Source organism: Silurus aristotelis, assembly GCF_946808225.1.
Source record: "Silurus aristotelis genome assembly, chromosome: 23".
NCBI lineage: Eukaryota > Metazoa > Chordata > Actinopteri > Siluriformes > Siluridae > Silurus > Silurus aristotelis.
In genome coordinates, this window is record NC_139596.1 from 12,181,575 (window position 1) to 12,202,068 (window position 20,494).

General features: G+C 35.9%; 3 protein-coding genes across 4 annotated transcripts; 2 read left to right on the top strand and 1 right to left on the bottom strand.

The window, feature by feature from the left end:
- Window positions 1-192: 192 nt before the first annotated feature.
- On the bottom strand, window positions 193-4,600 carry mrps30 (mitochondrial ribosomal protein S30; the record flags this gene model as incomplete). The annotated part of the gene is made up of 5 exons (XM_083526600.1): window positions 193-598; window positions 2,396-2,572; window positions 3,588-3,693; window positions 3,809-3,954; window positions 4,048-4,600. 5 exons carry the CDS (start codon window positions 4,598-4,600, stop codon window positions 339-341), a joined length of 1,242 nt encoding a protein of 413 aa, XP_083382726.1. The 3' UTR covers window positions 193-338.
- On the top strand, window positions 4,207-7,838 carry hint2 (histidine triad nucleotide binding protein 2). Its single transcript, XM_083526602.1, has 6 exons — window positions 4,207-5,086; window positions 5,160-5,784; window positions 5,944-6,084; window positions 7,146-7,250; window positions 7,332-7,404; window positions 7,547-7,838. Exons 2-6 carry the CDS (start codon window positions 5,701-5,703, stop codon window positions 7,636-7,638), a joined length of 495 nt encoding a protein of 164 aa, XP_083382728.1. The 5' UTR covers window positions 4,207-5,086; window positions 5,160-5,700; the 3' UTR covers window positions 7,639-7,838.
- On the top strand, window positions 7,558-19,368 carry LOC310718067 (long-chain-fatty-acid--CoA ligase ACSBG2-like). Of its 2 annotated transcripts, none has more exons than XM_083526599.1 (15): window positions 7,558-7,939; window positions 11,165-11,248; window positions 11,377-11,657; window positions 12,162-12,409; window positions 13,109-13,197; window positions 14,607-14,727; window positions 14,850-14,930; window positions 15,451-15,600; window positions 15,723-15,890; window positions 16,077-16,258; window positions 16,355-16,588; window positions 17,253-17,470; window positions 17,711-17,850; window positions 18,001-18,238; window positions 18,958-19,368. In XM_083526599.1, the coding sequence occupies exons 2-15, from the start codon at window positions 11,229-11,231 to the stop codon at window positions 19,032-19,034; spliced, it is 2,247 nt and encodes a 748-aa protein (XP_083382725.1). In that variant the 5' UTR covers window positions 7,558-7,939; window positions 11,165-11,228; the 3' UTR covers window positions 19,035-19,368. The 2 variants fall into 2 exon arrangements, with proteins under 2 accessions (XP_083382725.1, XP_083382724.1); XM_083526598.1 differs by lacking the exon at window positions 7,558-7,939 and adding an exon at window positions 9,699-9,856.
- The last annotated feature ends 1,126 nt before the right edge of the window (window positions 19,369-20,494 follow it).

Sequence of the window (20,494 nt, forward strand, 5' to 3'; positions counted from 1 at the left end):
TGTCATATTAAAAGAGTTGTGAGTTTAAATAAGATTTGTATGTGCAAAAGATGAAGACCGTGACAGCCTTGATGTATGGGCTCTGCAAAATGTTCACTAACCCACCTTGAAGATTCAAATTTATATTTTTATATATAATTAAATTATATATAAAAGGCAACCCAAAGCCAATCATCATTACAAGGTCACACGGACATTTGATTTGTTTATTGTGAATACATTTATTGTGTACATGTGCTCAAATTCACCTGCAATAAACAATGCACAAATTATATTACATTTCTTTTCTATTGGGAAAATTCCATCAGATTTCCACATTCAAGCTCTTTTGGTTTCATTTATGGCTTGTTCAGCAGAAACTTTACTAAAAGCTTAAAAGTGTCATCATTCCAGCCGACTACATCTCCATCTGTGACACTGTCGTAGAGGCGCAGGCTCTCCGTGCCCCAGCACAGGTTCTTACGTGGGTTGTCAGGAACAGAGAACGAACTCAGGGCTAGTGTGTTAAGCTGATAGCAAAAGAAAGAGAAGTACTGCCCGTCTGTGATCACAGCCTGAGACACAAAAGGTCTGCTCACATCCTGTTCACTCCAGAAACCTAAAAAAAAAAATCAGAACAAAGAGTCAAGCAATACATTTAGTTTTTTCTTGATAAAGTGGTATTTTTTATACCTAGTTGTCCCTTCTTACTAGTTAGCTCTATAGTATTGCATGCCAGCTGCAGGAGTCATTAAAAAATACGATTCTCTAATCCATAAACTAATGTAAAAATCACAGAGCTGCTGAACAGCCTTACAGGAGAGAACTAATTTCATGTCCTGTATACATGACCTCATTCACATACCAGTTTCACCTTAAACCTCAAAGTTGTGCAATCCCCCCCCCAATGGTGCAACAGAAAAACATTTGCCTTGTCAAGAAACTGTAAAATCGAATCACAAAGCACAGCTATTAATGGTATAGAATCCTGAGAGCAGAATTCGGTCAGAGATTGCATGTTTTATCTCCACTGGCACTCAAGGATTCTGAAGATGGTATAATATTGCTTAATTTTGAGTGTGGTATGCTGCCCTGTGATGTAGCATGAGCAAGTTGAAAAGAGGTGGTTGGCTGGGGAAAGGAAACTGGCAGATGGCAAGTCACGGGGCACTGGCCATTAAAAGCCTAGTGTGGCTCATTTACTGTTGTAGCATTTTATATAACTTCAATGACATTCTCAGTAATCCATGTTTGAACAACATTTTGATTGCCATTATGATTAAATGTTTAGTCTAAAAATGTACATATCCAGTCCTTGACTGGAATAGAGATAAATTAGTTGGGCTGCTCAAGTTACGAGTTAGCACTGATGGCAAGATAACACAGCTGCTTGCGAAATAGCGGAGAGTACAGGATCAACCGGCAGCAGGAATAAGTGTGCGAAACAAAAACTGTTTAATCCTCATCATGTGAAAATGGTATAGTTTAATGAAGTGCTATAGTGTAATGTTTGATAACTTCGTCGCACTGAATCTGTTCTGTGACTAGTGAGCACCAGGTGGCGCAATTACCTCACTCATGACATCGAGATGGATTCGATTTAAACAGTGCGAACAAACAACAAATCTGAAAGCAGCAAATAACAGCCGCAGTAAACGGTTACATTTTAGTCACTGTTGTGGTTTTTTAGCGAATGATTATGCATTTGTACACCAATGTATAAAGATTTTTTTTTAAATCAAGCCTGTTAGCCTGCTGGGTTTCTCCGTTCCATTCTCTTTTTATAGCATTTATTTACAACAGTAAACAGTTTTCAAACGTGATTTACTGCGGCTTTACTAGGTTTAAATGCTTGTTTTCAATGATTGTATATTTCATTAATGCATATATCGTTTAATTATTATATTAAATTTTATTTATAATATATTCTAGATGTTTATATCTAAACAAAATATCTTTTTTTAAACAAAAAAAATAGTCAAAACAATGTATTATATTTCATATAGAATTTTTAAGCATGGTTGTCAACTTGCCATCTGCATTTATCATTAAAAACAATACAAATTTTGATTTACACGAATTGCTGCATAATCAAATGATTTTTTTTTTTCATTCATTTTTTTTTAAAAGGAGAAATTCCTTATGCACTCCTCAACAAACAGCTACTATAAGCATTTAAAATGTCAAAAATAAAGATGGTTAAACTCGATGTGTATTCATAAATACCAGGAATAAGAGTTTTATATAGTTAATATAAGGAAAGCAAAATGTGGAATAAATAAAAAAATTTTTTTTTGCTTTTTAATCTGATTAATTAACAACAAAAAATTATTATTTTTTTTTTTTTACAAAAATCATCATTTTAATTAATCGATTATTGATTTAATCGTTAGTTGCAGCCGTGATATAAACTTACCCTGATACATGGCCTGTGCTCCGGTCCATGCAAAGAGGCTTGCAATAGCGTTGGCCCTCAAAAACACCACAATTTGATCAGAGAGCTTTTTATTAATTAGTTTGTCCCTGCGGAAGCGATCGGGGACCACATGGAACTGTGTGTGACCATAGCAGCATGGGTCTTGGAGTTTAGCACCTAAGTAAGAAAACAGTTACATACATATTTATTGTTTTTATAATATATATATATATATATATATATATATAACATTTCAAAACAGTTTGTACTAATAAATTACATGAAAAACTTGTACAAAATATTTTATTGTTGTATTATTCATTTAAAGTAGTAAATAAAAACATTTATGACAAGTAATTCACAATTTTTGTTGAGTTTAATATTTTTTGTTTTGATTTTTTGTGTTACCGGTACTCGCAAGGGGGTCATATAATGTAACCCCCACGAGTATCGATCGTTGCACTGTATGTGTGTATATTCTTTTACTTTCAGCTTCTCCCGTTAGGGGTCACCGCAGCAGCAGTTGGTGTTTGGGGGAAACTGGACAGAAACATTGGCCAAAATGTTCGGCATTATATATCGGCCATCAGCTGCACGGATTTCGAAACATTGGCATTGGCCAGAGAAAAACACACATCAGTTGACCTCTATTCCTCAGTATTTCTAGGTCAAATTAGTGCAATTGACCACATTTCATGCTTTTTACACAAGGTCAGCTTTTCCTCATGCCCAATTACTTTCTTTCTTTCGGCTTCTCCCATTAGGGGTCACCACAGCAGATCATCCGCATGTTTGATTTGGCACATGTTTTTCACTGGATGCCCTTCCTAACGCAACCCTCCCCAGCCCAATTGCTTTTACTAAATAATATGCTCAAACATTACTGTTGAATTTGTTCTAAAATGGATCATAAGCTAAACAGACAATAAATTATATTGAATTGATATTGTCTATGCAAAGCCTGAGTGCAAACTGCTATTAATGAGAAATGGAAAATCCATGTTAATATTTCATAGGTTCTACTTTTCCCTTTTAAGTTGCCAATAATTTTGCTTAAAAAAAAAAAAATACATAAATACATAAATACAAAAAGACGCACAATTTGACTAAGACCCCAAGAAAATTTAAACACACGTTTTTATGACCACAACGCCATGTTTTCATTATAAATTATTACCAAAGGTATACAAACCTGTAGATATGTTATTATCATACTGTCTTCGAAACAGAGGGAGGACATCAGGAGCCAACTGGATTACGGGCACTTCAGCAGCTACTTCCGTCTCAAGAGGCACAAACTACAAAGAAAAATATCCCCTTAATTAAAACTGCTCTTACCACATAAATGTGTTTTACATTGTCATACTGGTATATTAAGTCTGTATGCAGATCTGTCATTAATGTGAGGAAAACCTCAGGTAACTGGTGCCTGATGCGTATCTGGCTGTGAGGTCTGTCATCAATCTGGAACCTCTTTGGCTCGACTCTGCCACGCCGGTGTCCTCTTGGAATAGTTCTCTCTCCGTTTATCCAGTAAAAGTTGACATGAGGAGACACATCTGCAATCAGACAAAAGTTTTTTAAGGGTTATGGGTGAAGTTAACTGGTTTGATTGAATTATCCAGCATGCTGATGATCATTAGTATTCTTACCTAAACTAGACATTAGGAAAACAGGATTTTTGCTGGCCAAAGCTGCAACAAGCCCAGACACAGCGTTCATTATAAACGGCACAGCAAATTGTTCCTGCTCCCTGTGAATGAATGTCCTGCCCTTCTTCATGTACCAGTGCTCCTGCAGGAGAGCCTTACACACTGTGGAGCTCAGCTCAGACACCACGGTGTCCTCCAGCTCAGCAGTGCTCAACTTCTCCGGAAGACCAGAGAGGTACGCTGTCTTGGTGAAATGCTGGTACCACTGATCCGCTCCTATAGCCGAGGTTTGAGGGTTAACCACATACTTCATGCGCTGGACGCGGGTTAGAGCTCGGATCCTCTCCTGAGGCTCGACTGTTTGCAGCCGGTCAAAGAACTCAAGCAACACTCTCTTTTTTGCCGATTTGCTTTTTGCTGTCCGAGACGGTACAATCGGTGGATATACCGGACTCTCTTCTGCCCTTTTAACCTGTACATTTCTGGTGCAGATCGCACGCGACGTCTGAACTGATAAAAATAAGTGCAAGGGCGATCTACTGCAGGCCGCCATGTTTTTTCTCTCTCCATGCAGTTAGTTCTTCTTCTAGTAATTGTAGTTGGCAATCCCAGTGTTTGGTACTTTGGCGCCACCAACTTGACTGGAGTTTAAGGCACCACGTGTGTCCAATTTTAATAGGACCACCTGCACATTCACCAAATTATCCAGCGTGCATTTTATGAGCACTAGTTTATGTTGACAAGAACACCAGTTAATCTTACGGAAGTCCACGCAAGATTAGTAATGTCTCGTTAGCGAACGAGCGGGTGTTACACCGGATTCTGTGACCATCGTATTTTGTGGCGCTAGAGGGCGCTGTTGCTAAGATGCAGCTTACAATTGATCATCCATATAAGTAAATTCAAACATCAGCGACCACTGTTCATTAAATGTTGGTGCGAGAAGAACATTCTGGTGTCGTTCTGCGGAGAAACAAATGGATGTGCCAACTGAACTGTTCAGAAAATAATCTTCAGCAGATTTAACAAGCCCTCGCATGTGATTGGCCGCATAGTTTGCCCATCAAAATAAAGTCCCGCCCCTGCCTGCATGGATTTTCAGCCGTGATGAGCAGTAGCGGGACTTTATTTTGATGGGCACACTATGCGGCCAATCACATGCGAGGGCAGGCTAGCATCATACCATACCAGCTAGAGTAGTTGTACAGGTCATGTATTCAACGCGACTGAGAGAGGCGGGGACCCGAAATTAAATGCAATTGCATTTAAAAGGTTATCATAATAATTTTATCTAAAGTGTAATAATGTTAAGACGTTGGCCTTTATTTATTTCATTTGTTTGTTGTGTTTCCGTGTTCAGTTATTCATTTAAAGGTTTAATTAAAATGTTAAACAATAGTAACGGTTTTTGGACGAAAAAATTAATAATAAATGCTTACCAACACACAAACCATTTATATTTAATAAATTAGGCTAAAATCGAAGGCTCTGGGTGACACCAAATTAAGAGCTATTTGGAAGACGTAAAAGAGCCGGCTTTTATAAGGGAGCCGAGCCAAAAGAACCGAATCTTTGAAAAGAGCCGAACTTCTCATAGCTACTGCGCATGCGTGTAGTGTGGTATGGGAAGTAAAGTGAAACACAAACTCTGCGATGATCCTGCGTACCTTCATGCAGAGACGAGGATTCACCTTGCCAATTGTGTATAATTTACAACGGCGTGCCATAACTGTTCAGGTGTTTATATATAGATTTAGTTAATGTTCTTTAATTTTACTTTCTGTTTTTGTGTAGGAAGTAGGCGGACCGGGGCACTGGGTCTGTTAGCATTTAGCGCGTTATGTTTGAGTGCTGCTTATCTGTTCATTTGACTTGTGTTTGTTGTGTTTGTCTCAGAACCTCCGCCTGTATTCCCACAATGATGAAGTTCACTTGGCAGAGAAAGCCAGCAAGAAATATGGAAGTCCTGCGCCCACTATATTTTCCAAAATTATTGACAAAACTATTCCTGCAGACATAATTTACGAAGATAACAAGGTAACATTGTTGGCCAACCAAGTTACACAGAGCCAGATTAATAGGGCAAATTATAATAATATTTATAAGCAAGAGTACTTTCCAACCCTATACAAGTTTTCTGGATAAATCAGATAAGGAAATAAAAACATATTTTGCCCAAACATCTTTTTTGTGGTTGTAATTTTGGCTCATTCACAGCTGGGCAGATGTTTTTAAATGTCCTTGGCAAGGAATAAAATGCACAGTTGGTTTATATGATTCATAGTTTCTTGGTGTTTCTCTACATATTTCCGTTTACGTTTCTCATAAAGGTAAAAAAAAAAAAAAACTAAACGTGTATGGCCAAGCTACCACTCTTGGGCCCTTGAGCAAGGCTCTTAACCCTCTGTGCTCCAGGGGTGCTCTGACCCCAGCTTCCTAATATTCAATAAGAATACTAATATTCCTAAGAGCCTTACCTAGTGGGCTACCAGTTCCCTTTCCCCCTGTCATTCTTTTCTCATATCATTATCACATCATACTCACTGATTTATTAATATGTTCAGCTTTAGTATCCGCTTGAACCTCCTGAGGGTTGTGGTGCATCAGGAGAAGTGTGAGGCATGAAGTCACCCTGAATGTATCACAGGGAACCATATACAAACATGCACACATACAGTACATGTTCACACTAGAGACTAGAATGTGTAGTTAGGAGGAAATCTACACACACAAAGAATGCAAAAATAATGCCCTGCACTTTGGATCAAACTACAGCATCATTATTTAGAGTTAAATTGTCTTCTGTTCCTGCATTTGCATAGTTTTATTAAGCTTCTTTTGCATTAAAATGTTATGTTTGCAGCTGGATAGCCATTTACTGAACAAGGCATATACCTTAAATGTATAATGCCTGACTGTTTCTTAGACAGACTGGTCATCTGAGCCCTCAAAATAATTTGCAATAGATTTTCAAATACTACTTATTATTTCTGAATTAAATACGAAACAGGGCGTTTTCATGTTCATTTAATTCCTGTTGTTTTTACCCCCTTAGTATTCAATCCTTATATAATGCACTGCTTTAATGTCTCTTTCAGTGTGTAGCATTTCGAGACACCAGTCCCCAGGCTCCTGTTCATTTCCTGGTTATTCCCAGAACTCTTATACCAAGGATCAGTGATGTTCATGATGACGATGCACCGGTTTGTCTTTCTGTGCTCAATTTATTTTGGTGGTATTATTCACCTTTAAGACATCAATGCTTTTATTTTTTTTTCTTTCAGCTTCTTGGACATCTCTTGGTAGTGGCAAAAAAACTGGCAAAGAAAGAAGGATTAAGGGAGGGGTACAGATTGAGTAGGTTTAATGTGTTGAGAGTAACCAATTATTCATGCAAATATATGATTTTTTTATATAGATATTTATTTATTTATTTATTTATTTATTTATCTTTCCACATTTGTATTTGTGAAGCCGACAGACTGTGTTTCTGTTACAGTCATTAATGATGGGAAACATGGAGCTCAGTCTGTGTATCACCTGCACATTCATGTCCTTGGAGGACGACAGATGCAGTGGCCTCCAGGATAGATGTCCACCTTGTCCACTTGTGTTTAATCATGGAGAGAAAACATATTCATAATCATTAAAATAGCTAGCTATAGCATGTCACAAATAATTACAATTCTAGATAGTTTGAGTATGTGAAAGCAAGTTCTTTTTTTCTTCTGAAAAAACAAGCAATGCTGGACAAAATAATGTAGTAATAATAAAGTAAATACAATTTCAAATGGGTGTTGCAGGTTGATGGATCATGGAGTGTAAAAAAGGAAATATTGAAATATATCATCCATCTCCATACTACTCAGTCCTCTACATCTGCCTCTTTCAGGCAAATATTGAACTATGTCAAATTTAATTTATCTATTATAAATCACATTATGATTTCTAAATTGTCTTGTCAGTACTAAACAAGCTAGAGTGTGATTACCTCACTGCTCAGCTTAATAAAGCTAATAAGATAATGGAAGTTGCTATTAATGCATTACGTGTCACTCAATGAAAACCTAAATCTCAAAGGCAATCTACCCTCACCTAATTTTCATTTCTATTTATACTAACGCTCAGATATTTTATACGCTGCTACCATTTAGTGATAGTAGTGTTTCTTTGAATTATTGTAGGGCAATGTTTTTTTTTTTTGTTTTTTTTTTGTTTTTTTAGTTTTTTGTAAAACTAAGGTGGGAAGTTAGTCTCAATGCAGAAGTTTTTAGTAAGGGAAACCAACATTCAAATAAAATGTAAATCGTTGTTTAGTTTTTTAGAGAATCCATGGCGATCATGTTATATTTCATGCACCAATTTCTCCAGTTCATCAAAAGAGTACAATAGTTAGGAATAGTGATTAAAACCGTGTACAATAACAGTATTAGGAGAGTTTGTGAGAAGCATTCCTGTCAAAAAAATGTCTTTAGTGTGCAGTGGGAGTTCCATCACCTTCTTTAGTCCAGTGCATTTCAGAGATCCTCAGGTGTGATGTTGGAAAGTATCCAAATAACACTTAAATGGTCCAAAAAAAAAGAAATATTTAGTTGCTGGAAATACACCGAGCAGGCATGACAGATTGAATAGCACTGATTATCTCTTCATCATGGCACCTGTTAGTGAGTGGTATATATTTGGCAACCAGTAAACATTTTGTCCTCAAACTTGATGTATTAGAAGCATGAAAATGGCCGAGCGTAATGATGTGAGTGATTTTGAGGAGCCAAATTCTGATGTCTAGACGACTGGGTCAGAACATCTCCAAAACTGCATCTCTTGTGTGATGTTCCCGATCTGCAGTGTTCAAAATCTATCAAACGTGGTCCAAGGAAGGAACAGTGGTGAACCGGCAACAGGGTCATCAGGGGATGAGGTTCAGGGATGCACATGGGGAGTGAAATCTGGTCCGTATGGTCCGATCCAACAGATGAGCTCCGGTAGCTTAAATTGCTAAAGAAGTTAATGCTGTTGATGCTCAACTCAGCAAAAGGGAGATAAAAATAATGACCTTGTTCATTCATGACAAAAAGGTGAGGGAGGTGAGATTGAGATGGTTTGGACATGTTCAGAGGAGGGACATGGGGTAGCCACCAGGAAGGAGGAAAAGTGGAAGGCCAAGGAGGAGGTTTATGAATGTGGTGAGGGAAGACATGCAGGTGGTTGGGTTGAAAGAGGCAGATGTAGAGATGTCAAGGGCTAAGTTCTGACCCAGATAAAGGCCCTAGTAAGACTAGTGATCAGAAGAAAACAAAAAACAGCGAGCTCGAGGGGTACATTTTATTTTTACTGGGGTTTTGACTGCACCAACTCAGTTACGCTTGGTGCGTTCGGGGTGGACAAGTTTGTCAACAGTGCCATGATCCAATTCCAGCTTAAACACCACCTCCACACGAAACAGCAAGACTACTATTATTCTACGCTTGCATAAACTGAGAAACGGCAACTTTACTGAAAAGAGGTGAATGAGAGAGCTCTGAAAGCTAGCTACCACAGGAGCTCAACTCAAAATCAAAGGGTTAAATTGTCATTATATTTACTTCGTATCATTTTGTACAAATTTTGGTCTCAAAAAAGGTTAATAAACAGGGCTCGAGCCCATTGTACGATATGTTAATTACATACTCGTGACGTATATGTTGTGACGTCAGACGAAGTCTCTGTGACGTCGCCTAGGTAACACTATAAACTGCACAGGAGCAGGGCGTTCATTTAGCAAGTGTCAAGCAAAGGAGCGTCACAGTTATTAACCAGAGAAGGAAGGAAGGTAAGAAAGCAGGTGAAAACCGATGTTTAACACCACCACATTTCTGTGATGATCAAAGCAACGAGGTTTTCTAGTTCAGTTTATTCGATGGTTGTTTTAGTTAAAAGAACTATTAATAAAAGCACTTTTAGCACGTTTGACTGTCGTAAACCAACATATGGATGAACCTGGATGAAATATTTAGTAACTGTATCTTATTTTTATTGTTAATTTTACAATATAATTAATATACTTTAATATTAGTTCCGTTTCTTTCTGCTGTTCCTGTTCCACTTCATATTGAACGCTGGACGTGGTCCATGGCATGTGGCGGTTCGTGCAAAAGTTCATCAGAGTGTAGATCTCGATGTTGCCACACCAGTGTTGTAATGATGCACTTTGTCCTTTTGCTCTCTCACATTGATGGGTGAGGATGTAGGCTACAGACCCTCCACTGCAATGGCAACTGGTTTTATTTCGTTATGTGCCACTGCTGACCAAAGGGCATTTAGGTCCCACTCAATACAATGACCATCTGGCATTAATTCAATATAATTCAATTCAGTTTTCACTTTAAATAATAAAGATTGTCCCAGAGCAGCTTTTAAAAAAGTGTTAAGAAGTTTGAATGTATAAGTTTATTGCTTATAAGTTCATAACAATAGCAAAGAAGTTATTACTCCCTGAGATGGTATAAGGTGCAAACCTTGAGAGGAACCAGACTCAAAAGGGCAACCTATCCTCATCTGGGTGATACTGTCCATTTATTGTAGTTTTCTCATCGTTGAGGTGTGCTGTTTAGTGATGTGTGCTTAAATGTTAAACTGTTCATGCAAACTGTAGCCCTAAGTCTTTGTTGCAGACTGTTTATATGGATTCTTCTGTTTATGTATAATTGCATTAACTCTAAACGCCTCTAGATGGCACCAGTGGTTCAGGGTTTGTGTTTTCTATGACCGTTCAGTCATAATTGTGGTTAAGTAAATGTTCATATCATATCAGTCCACTGTCCTTGAAGTGGAATGGTAATATGGTGAACAGATATAGGTGAAAGGCAGACAGCTGACAGTGAAATGCACCATGCCACCTTCTAGCACCATGCTTTCATCACTCCTTTGCTTGACGCAGCATTGGTTTACTTAACACATACTGTCAATGTGTTGCAACCAGATGCTCTTCATAAAAAGGCCACGATTAAAGATAGATCAGTTAGTATTGGAGTGATAACAGACGAACAGATCTGGAATCTAAGAAGCTAGAACTAGAAGCTGGATTTGTGTTAATTTTAATTTTAATTTTTTTCTAATAAATGTTTTTCTTCTTTTATAGAAAGTTTTTTCAGATTTGAATCGATTATTTAATTTCATTCGAAAGCTACAACCTTTTAAACAGCATGGAAAAAAACTCAAAGAGGTATGTATATTTGTGTTCTGTAGTTTTTGTCTAATTTGTACATACCAATTAAAGAAATAACATGGATTAGATGTCACGTGGTTGTCTCCTAGTGAACAGTCATGTTTCTTTTGTTGCTGTGCTTCTAGTGATATTAAAGGTTCTCAGCACCATTTGGGAGAAAAGCAGGCACTCCAAGACTCTGGAGGACAACCGAATGGCAGTCCCTTAATCGAAAACAATAGCATGGATTTTATAGCCACAAAAGTGAAAGAAATCAATTTATCGCATGATTCCGGGATAACAAGTCCATCTGGAGATGTGGCTGCTAAAAAATCAAGGAAGTTGAAAACAGAAACATTGTCCGAAACAATCAGTAAAAATGAGGAGGCATCTTCCAAGAGTTTTGAGGAAATTGCGGTTGATGCAGGTAAAATTCAGAGCTTATAATTGTTCATCTTTGCTTCAGAGCTGCTATTTAAAACTCTGTTTGGATGAACACACTGCCATTTAAACAAACAAAAAGAAGTATTTGATTATTAATATATTTAGTTATCTGTCATTATGCATTTAGTGATACTATATATATAAGATTATGTAGCATGCTTTTTAAGGGCATGTGCAGAATTAAAAACCCCAAACTATGTAACCTGGTGACAGCCACACCTGCTTTTTTTTTTAAACTCACAAACAGAAACCTGATTGTACGATACGACATTCCATATCCTTCCTGTAACTTGAGCTTTAGAGCTGCTTAAGAATAAAGATGCAGGTGTGAGACAGCACAGAAACTTCACAGGACAGACAGCAACATCAGCTTTTATCTTTAATTTTCATGCATTTTTGAGAAACCTTTTTTAAAAACGAATTATGCCAATCTGCGGCCCTGAGTGTTGTTCAAATCCAAAAGATGATGAATCAATTCCAATTACAGGGGAGGTGCGCTTGGCTCCAGCCGACCAGTACTGGAGTGTGACAAGGGACAAGCCAGTGAAGCTAAGAATGGATGAGTCGGGTAAAGGTGCTGAGCCTCCTCTTACCATCCATCAAATGTTCCAGTGGACTGTGGACAATTTCGGAAATCACCTTGCACTCTGCTCAAAGGAGAAAGGAACCTGGGTTCCAATTACTTACAAACAATATCAGCAGAAGTGTCGAGCTGCAGCCAAGAGCTTTCTCAAGGTAAGGTGACACTATAGACAATGTGCTGCTTAGTGTTGTTTGGCAGTACAAAGCAGCATTAAATCCAGTGTAGAATATGAATGTTCAGTGGCAATATTACAAAAATATCCCATTGTAGATGTAGTATTCCCTTAGACCTGAGGTTATTGGCTATTTGCTAATATTATATAGTTCTTATGCAGATGTTGTGTTGTAGTGCAACCTGTAGATATGACAGTGACAGGTATAAGCTTCAGGTGTATATGAGTACACAGATATAGAGGTAAAGTAGATAAAGTTTAAAAAAATAAAAAGGGGTAAATTAAAAAGCACCTAGCATGTTCAGTTATTTTGCCGTAATAAATGCTCATTCAGTTCCTCATTTGTAACATGCCACAAGTACACAAACTAGTTTTTCTCCTTTTAGTGTCATGACCTTTGCACTTAAAAGTTACATTTATTCACTGGGTTTTTTTAGCAACTGGAGAACTAAAAATGTTTTTTGTTTCCAAGTCTACAGTATCTGTGCATGTCATGCAGGCTTTAATTATATTTTCTTCTCTTTATGGCAGTTTTCTTTCTATCTGGAAGTTTTGTAATATTTAAGCATATTTATAGACTTATGGAAATGAAATAATTTTAAACATACTTGCAATGTTGTCACTGGACATGTTTTATTTTTTCATGTGTTTGTGTGTGTGTGTGTGTGTGTGTGTGTAGTTGGGGCTGGAGCGGTTCCATGGTGTTGGCATTCTGGGATTCAATTCTCCTGAGTGGTTCATTGCAAACATCGGTTGCATCATGGCAGGGTACAGCTTCTTATATTCACATATTTCTCTTTGTTATATATTCAGATATGTTTCTTTGTTCAGTACAAATCAATTATATATAATATTATAACATTTCTATCTACAGGACATACAGTTATATCCATAACTCATTTAAATATACTGCAAGTAGTACTAACCCTAACCCTAACCCCTTCCACTTGTATTATAGTGCATTCAAAAAGTCCCTCCGCAGTGGAGTAGAGTAGGTAGTGGAGCATGTTTTAGAAGCTTGCAATATATATACGGATTTAGTATAGAATAGTTCAAGCATCTTTTCAGGAGAAAAGAAAACCACTTTGCGATACTGTGCAATATTAAATAAATAAATACGATTGAGAAGAGTAGGTTTTCCCATAACCTACTCTACGCGACTGTATGCTGCCACTGCGGAGGGACCTTATGATAACGTTTAATAACCAGCTGAGGATTTAAAAATAAGACAAATGCTTTCAAACCATGCAAAGGCTACAAAAACATATATTACAAAAAAAATCTGTCCTTCCAAATACCTCTGTCTAAAATGTAATTTAGGAAAGTAGCATTTATGGAACTCAGTGCAAGACTTGGATGAACAAGAAGGCTCTCAGAAAGAACTACTTATATGCTGGGCAAAAAGCAAAAGCCCTAAAGCAAATACCTGCATGGAAGGTTAAGCTTTTCAAATGCAAGGTAGCATTGTTGGTATTTTTCTGTGCAACCATGACTAACATGACAAACTAATTTGCATGCAAAAATAATCAGATGAAAATTCTTGCTTTTCGAGTATGAAAATCAGCATTTAGATAAAGAAGAGGCATCCTACAAATAAGTGCTGAGGACTGCTGACGTACAAATTCAACTCTTTTGCCACAATTTGCATGTTTTTATAACATATATGTCATTAACATGTAGTGCACAAGTATTAGAGAATAAAAGAAGCAGCATTTGATAAAAACAACACCACGCCATCTGTTAAGCATTGGTTGGATCTATTGTGCTTTGTGTTTGAGTGGCAACATTTTATAAAGAGCTCGAAGAATATCAAACAAAATTAACCACAATCAACTACTTAACAAGCTGAAGGTTGGCCCCCTCATTATGCTGATTTGAAAATAAAAATTTTTTAATTGTGTGTAGATCCTAATCTTAATTATAATATTAATCGTGTACGTGCAAAACTGCCGCAATGCTTTTGGGAAAATTTTAAACATTCTGCAAAATGGTTGAAACTTAATTTTTGTAGACGCTGTGTTTACTTAGATTTGATCTTAAAACATCAACAAAATAAGTGATTTGGTGATGGGTGCCAAAACCTTTGCACCTGTATCAGTCAAGCTAAAATATAAAAAAAAAATATGCATGATGTAGGCATAGTTAAAATAACAAAACACAATAATTTTGTTCCTCAGAGGCCTTGGTACTGGAATCTACACCACCAACTCTCCAGAAGCCTGCCACTATGTGGCTTACAACTGCGAAGCCAATGTTTTAGTGGTTGAAAATGACAAACAACTAGCAAAAATCCTCCAGGTATTTAGCTAATAAATGCTCTAAAGAATGAAAACAAGTCAAATGAAAACCATTTACATCTATATTGGGAAAAACAAACTTTTTGTGTGAGAAATGAACTCCATTCTGTGTCTGTTTCTCAGATTAAGGACCAACTACCACATCTGAAAGCAATTGTTCAGTACAAGGGAGAAGTGAAGAATAAGATGCCAGACTTATACACGGTAGGTCTGAGCTTTAATGACATTTATCTATAGCTAAGTGGCAAGTAAATGAGATACTCAAACACCACATGTATTGACGAAGCGGTCTAAAGAAAGCTAATGCAAATATTTACGTGCTAACTTTAATGTAGCAATAATATCAGTAGTTGTGTTGTATGTTGTATTTAGAGTGGCAGCATCCACAGAATTTACTTTAATAATTACATATGTTTAATATTTATGAAGTATAATATAATAATATAGAGTATCATGTACAGTTTTTATAGAGATCATTTGGGTGTGCGAGTTTGTTTGATTGCTTATAGAAAAGCAAATGCCTAAATTATAGCCAGGGTCTCAAGATGAATTGTGGGAATTTGAAAATAACTGGCAAATTTCTTTTTAAAACTGAACAACATTAAAATTACTGTTTTAAATTAACAATTTTTAATGAATATAAATATGCATAAGGAATGTATATTGAAAAACATATGCATATTGCATATTGATTGTGCAACTGATGAACCGTCTTTTCTTTTAGTGGTCTGAGTTTATGAAGCTTGGGGAGGAGGTTTCAGACGCTCAGCTGGATGAAGTAATTAACAGTCAGAAGGCTAATGAATGCTGCACTCTCATCTATACTTCAGGAACCACAGGAAACCCTAAAGGAGTTATGCTCAGTCATGACAATGTAAGTTACAACTAAACTGATTTTATAAAATGTATTTTTAAATATGCTTGGACATAATATTGTTGTTATTAGCTGTTGGAAAAACATGTTCCAATGTAATCTGGTGCCGTTCCTTTGTGCAGATCACATGGATCACCAGTGCAGCAGGGTCTGTGTTTAATCTGAACAATGGGAAGGATTGTCTATTGAGTTATCTACCCCTCAGTCATGTGGCTGCCCAAGTAAATGACATGTGGACTGCTCTCAAATTTGCAGCCACCACCTATTTTGCCCAACCAGATGCACTGAAGGTTAGCATTGTAGCATTCTTTTGTTTTATACATACAAATCAAATCTAGAATCATTACATCCTAGTACCCAGTACATAAGTGCATGCTATGAAATAGCAGCGATCATATGTGAGTGCACAGTATGTTGTACTACCATACTGCAAACGTAGCATAGTTGATTTTAAAATCAATGCTGTGCCACTGCAGGGTTCTTTGCTCACCACGCTGAGAGAAGTGCGTCCTACAAGCTTCCTGGGTGTTCCACGTGTGTGGGAAAAGATTCAGGAAGGAATGAAAGACATCGGTGCAAAATCTTCGTTCTTGAAAAAGAGAATTGCAAATTGGGCTAAGGAAATAGGTCTTCAGGCCAGCTACAATGCAATGGACAAGTATGTTTTGGCAGCAAAATCATTACTTTTTAGAGTTGCTTTTTAAAGTTTGGAGAAATATATGAATATGTAATGTTTTTATGCTCTGATCTCCAGTAATCCATTAGTGCCCTGGGGCTTTACTTTGGCTGATACCCTGGTCTTTAAGAGAGTACGTGCTTCTCTTGGGCTGGATCGCTGCAAGCACTGCTTTACAGGAGCAGCACCAATCACCAAGGACACACTGGATTACTTTTTGAGTCTGAACATTCCTATCTATGAGCTGTATGGAATGAGTGAGAGTACCGCCCCTCACACTGTATCCTGGACTGGCAACTTCCGTGTTACAAGGTCTGTCCCTAATTAATTTCCAGTAGATGCCTTATACATTGGTTATTTTTATAGATTTATGTTTACACTAGAGCAATATATATTAATTTAAGGATTTACAGTTAGTAATATAAAAAAATGTAATTAAATTATTTTTATATATATGTATATATATATATATATATATATATATATATATATATATATATATATATATATATATATATATATATATATATGTGTGTGTGTGTGTGTGTGTGTGTGTGTGTGTGTGTGTGTATTTATTAAATAAATAAATAAATATACATTTTTTTCCAACCTGGCAATATAACTAACTGTAATTTAAATCAAGCATGTTGTTTACAAATGTTTGCATATATGCAATCTAAAAAATAGACAAAATCAAAAACAAAAAAAATATTGATAGCAGCTTTGTGACTGTAAGAACACAAAATATTGTAGTATGTGACTTTTAGGATGATTTGTTGTAATCAACTGCTGTAATCAGATGTTATATTATTCTGCATGTATACGTACATTGAGAACTTACTCAAAAATATAATATTTCTAAAAATAATGTAAGAGCAAATAGCCTCTACTTTAAAATTAAACAAAAGGAAGTACCTATTACAATCTATTGCATAACCTGAAATTGCTCAAACCATATTTCAATATTTCCCCACAGCTGTGGAAAGGTGATACCAGGCTGCAAAACAAAGCTGTACAAGCCAGATGCAGATGCCACTGGGGAGGTGTGTTTATGGGGCCGTCACATCTTCATGGGCTACCTGAACATGCCCGATAAAACCAGTGAGGCACTGGACTCAGAAGGCTGGCTGCACTCAGGAGATCTTGGAAAGCATGATGAAAATAACTTTCTTTACATCACAGGCAGGATAAAAGGTATAAAACCCTGATGCATTTATTACTATGAAAGATGTTTAGTGGCATTAGTTGAAATTAGAGCTCCAGTTTGAAATTGGCTTCATTTTGGAATTATTACTAAGAAAATAGTACATTACCACAGCTATACAGTACAGTATATAGTACTTTTTTTCTCACATATATAGTACTTTTTTTCTCACATATTGAAAATATGTTGTAGATATGGCACTCCCTTCTTTGTTTTTTTTTTTTTAACAGAGCTGATCATTACTGCTGGAGGAGAGAACATCCCTCCAGTCCCCATTGAGGAAGCAGTCAAGGAGGAAATACCAATCATTAGCAATGCCATGCTGGTGGGGGACAAAAGGAAATTCCTTTCCATGCTTCTCACTCTCAAAGTAAGACTATCAATTTGTCATTCATTTCAAAGCTTTCCAAAGTTTATTCCATTAAAAATTTATACTGTAACTATAACTCATATAGAGAGAAACACACAACATGCATCTATCATTTACAAAATTTTAAGTCAAACCTTTTGCAATACTCAGTGTCAGGTTGATAACAATGGAGACCCCACAGACGAGCTGACCCCAATGGCCAAGCAGTTTTGTAAGCAGCATGGCGTCATGGCAAGCAAAGTTTCAGAGATCACTGGCAGCAAACACATTTACAAAGTCATCCAGGATGGTATGGACAAAGTCAATGCTAAGGCTGTATCAAATGCTCAGAAGATACAGAAATGGATGCTCCTATCACATGACTTTTCCATTACTGGAGGAGAGCTTGGTAAGGGTTTACTCAATAGTTTGTACATGACTTTTACTGACAGACATGTGTAACCTGCTGTGTAGTTGATAATTGTATTATTTGAAGAGCAACTAATACAAGTAAACAAACACATTTTAATTTATATATAAAACTGAGGGGAAAAAAAACATACAATAGAACAATAGTTAAGCAGTACTTAGATAATTATACTAATAACAACTATTAGTGAAATGCCTTAAATGAGCAAAATATATTAGTAAAAAATTGCAGGTGAGATATGAAAAATGAAAACCTTTGTGGGAAGCCCAGTGGGTCTTTAAGCCTCAGCTACTAAATACGAAATCTGGGTTGGTATCTGCGTGGAGTTTTCAGTTTTTTTCCACCCCTCAAAAACATGCCAGTAGGTGGACTGGCTACACTAAATTCCCCCTGGCTGTGATTTAAGTTTATGGATATTGTGAATATTTATGGTGCCCTGTGTTAGACTGGCATGAGTATTATTCCTGGGAATAAGGCTTCAGAACCTGCCTAAGATCTGAAGCAGGATAAAGCAGGTGCTGAAGATGAATGAATTAATAAAAGTACCTAAATGAAAACAAATACACCCTAAATAACTCTGTAGCTTGGATTTGCAGCTGATTACAGAACATTTATAATTATTTATATCATATTAGATTTAAATGAACAGTGTAACAGGTTTTCCCTAACAGGTTTTCCCTTTGTGTGCTTTTTTTCAGGTCCTACTATGAAGCTTAAAAGGCCAGTCGTCTTGAAAATGTACAAAAATGAAATTGACAATTTTTATGAAGCATAACCTATCAACTAACTGTAACTAATCAAGTTGAATGTTGAGGATAATATAAGCAATTTAATCAAATCATGTGTCGGCTTTTTCCTCACTCTACCACATACACAACTAACAGGCGTGCCTCTCTCACCTCAACGAATCCCCATTGGTATATATTCTGCTGCTTGCACTGTACATACTAAGGTCTTTGCATTAACCTGTAATAACTTACTGAACCTGTGCAATATTTTAACACTTAAATACTGCCTTAAGCTTAATGTTTTTCTCAGATGACATAAAGTGCTAAACCATTGATGTGTATCAAGTATATGTATATTCTCCACCAAAAAAAAAAAAGAAATCATGAATCTTGGTCCATGAAAGCTAATAAATTTAAGTAAATTAGTTATGCTATATTATGTCTAAAGAATGTATGCTGAATAGCTTTGAGTGGAAGTTAAATGCCTCACAATAGGAGTTTTAAATAACCATAATTGTGGTTACAGTTCAAATTCCAAAAGTGAGGTTAATTATCAATGTTATGTAATGAGTGTACATTATATAACATGTTATGATTTGATGTTACTATATATTGTGCAATACACATGTGTGTGTGTGTATGTATATATATATATATATATATATATATATATATATATATATATATATATATATATATATATATATATATATATATATATACTGTATATATATATATATATATATATATATATATATATATATATATATATATATATACATATATATATATATATATATATATATATATATATATATATATATATATATATATATATATATATATATATATATATGAACTTTCAAATTATTATTTTTGACAACTTTTTTATTTTATTGACAAAATAAATAAAAGCAAAATGGACCTGTATATTGAAAAAAGATGTCTCATTACATACATATACAATGAAAGCTAACATAAAATTACATAAAACGGTCGACTGCAGGTGAAGAAAGGGATCGTGTTTACTTACACATTCTCACATTGTAGTGAGGTTTTGAATGGCTTTTTGTTGCCTCTATACAAAAAAAAACCAGATTAAATTGCAAACTCTTATTTAAAGTATTATTTCTCAACCTGTTTCAAACTCAATGTAGTAAAAGAACCTCTTCTCCTTTATGCCTTATTGTGTGAAATATTTTGGGCTACTTATTTTTTTTTTTACTTTGTTATTAGGTAAACTGTTATTAAGTATTTTCCTATTACAATAATGATGTGTACAATAGTACTGTAGCAGCAGTTTATTTTTTTAGTAGGCACAGATGACATATCTAACTTGAAAACCGACAATACCTTTAACAATTGACTAATAAGCAAAAGTGATCAAATGAAAAGTTTTATTTTTTATGAATATACAGATTTTTTTTTTTTACAGATATAAAGCTGTCTACATTCATGTCAAATTATTTTATACCTTAACAGCAGGGATAGCGTCCATAAAACATGA

Bases quoted from the DNA above. Each gene is read 5' to 3' on its own strand.
- hint2 (XM_083526602.1), top strand. From the start codon at position 5,701: ATGATCCTGCGTACCTTCATGCAGAGACGAGGATTCACCTTGCCAATT. The intron at 7,251-7,331 runs GTTTGTCTTTCT...TTTTTCTTTCAG, and splicing joins TTCATGATGACGATGCACCG to CTTCTTGGACATCTCTTGGT. The intron at 7,405-7,546 runs GTAGGTTTAATG...TTTCTGTTACAG, and splicing joins AAGGGAGGGGTACAGATTGA to TCATTAATGATGGGAAACAT.
- LOC310718067 (XM_083526599.1), top strand. From the start codon at position 11,229: ATGGAAAAAAACTCAAAGAG. The intron at 12,410-13,108 runs GTAAGGTGACAC...GTGTGTGTGTAG, and splicing joins CAGCCAAGAGCTTTCTCAAG to TTGGGGCTGGAGCGGTTCCA. The intron at 15,891-16,076 runs GTTAGCATTGTA...GTGCCACTGCAG, and splicing joins CCCAACCAGATGCACTGAAG to GGTTCTTTGCTCACCACGCT.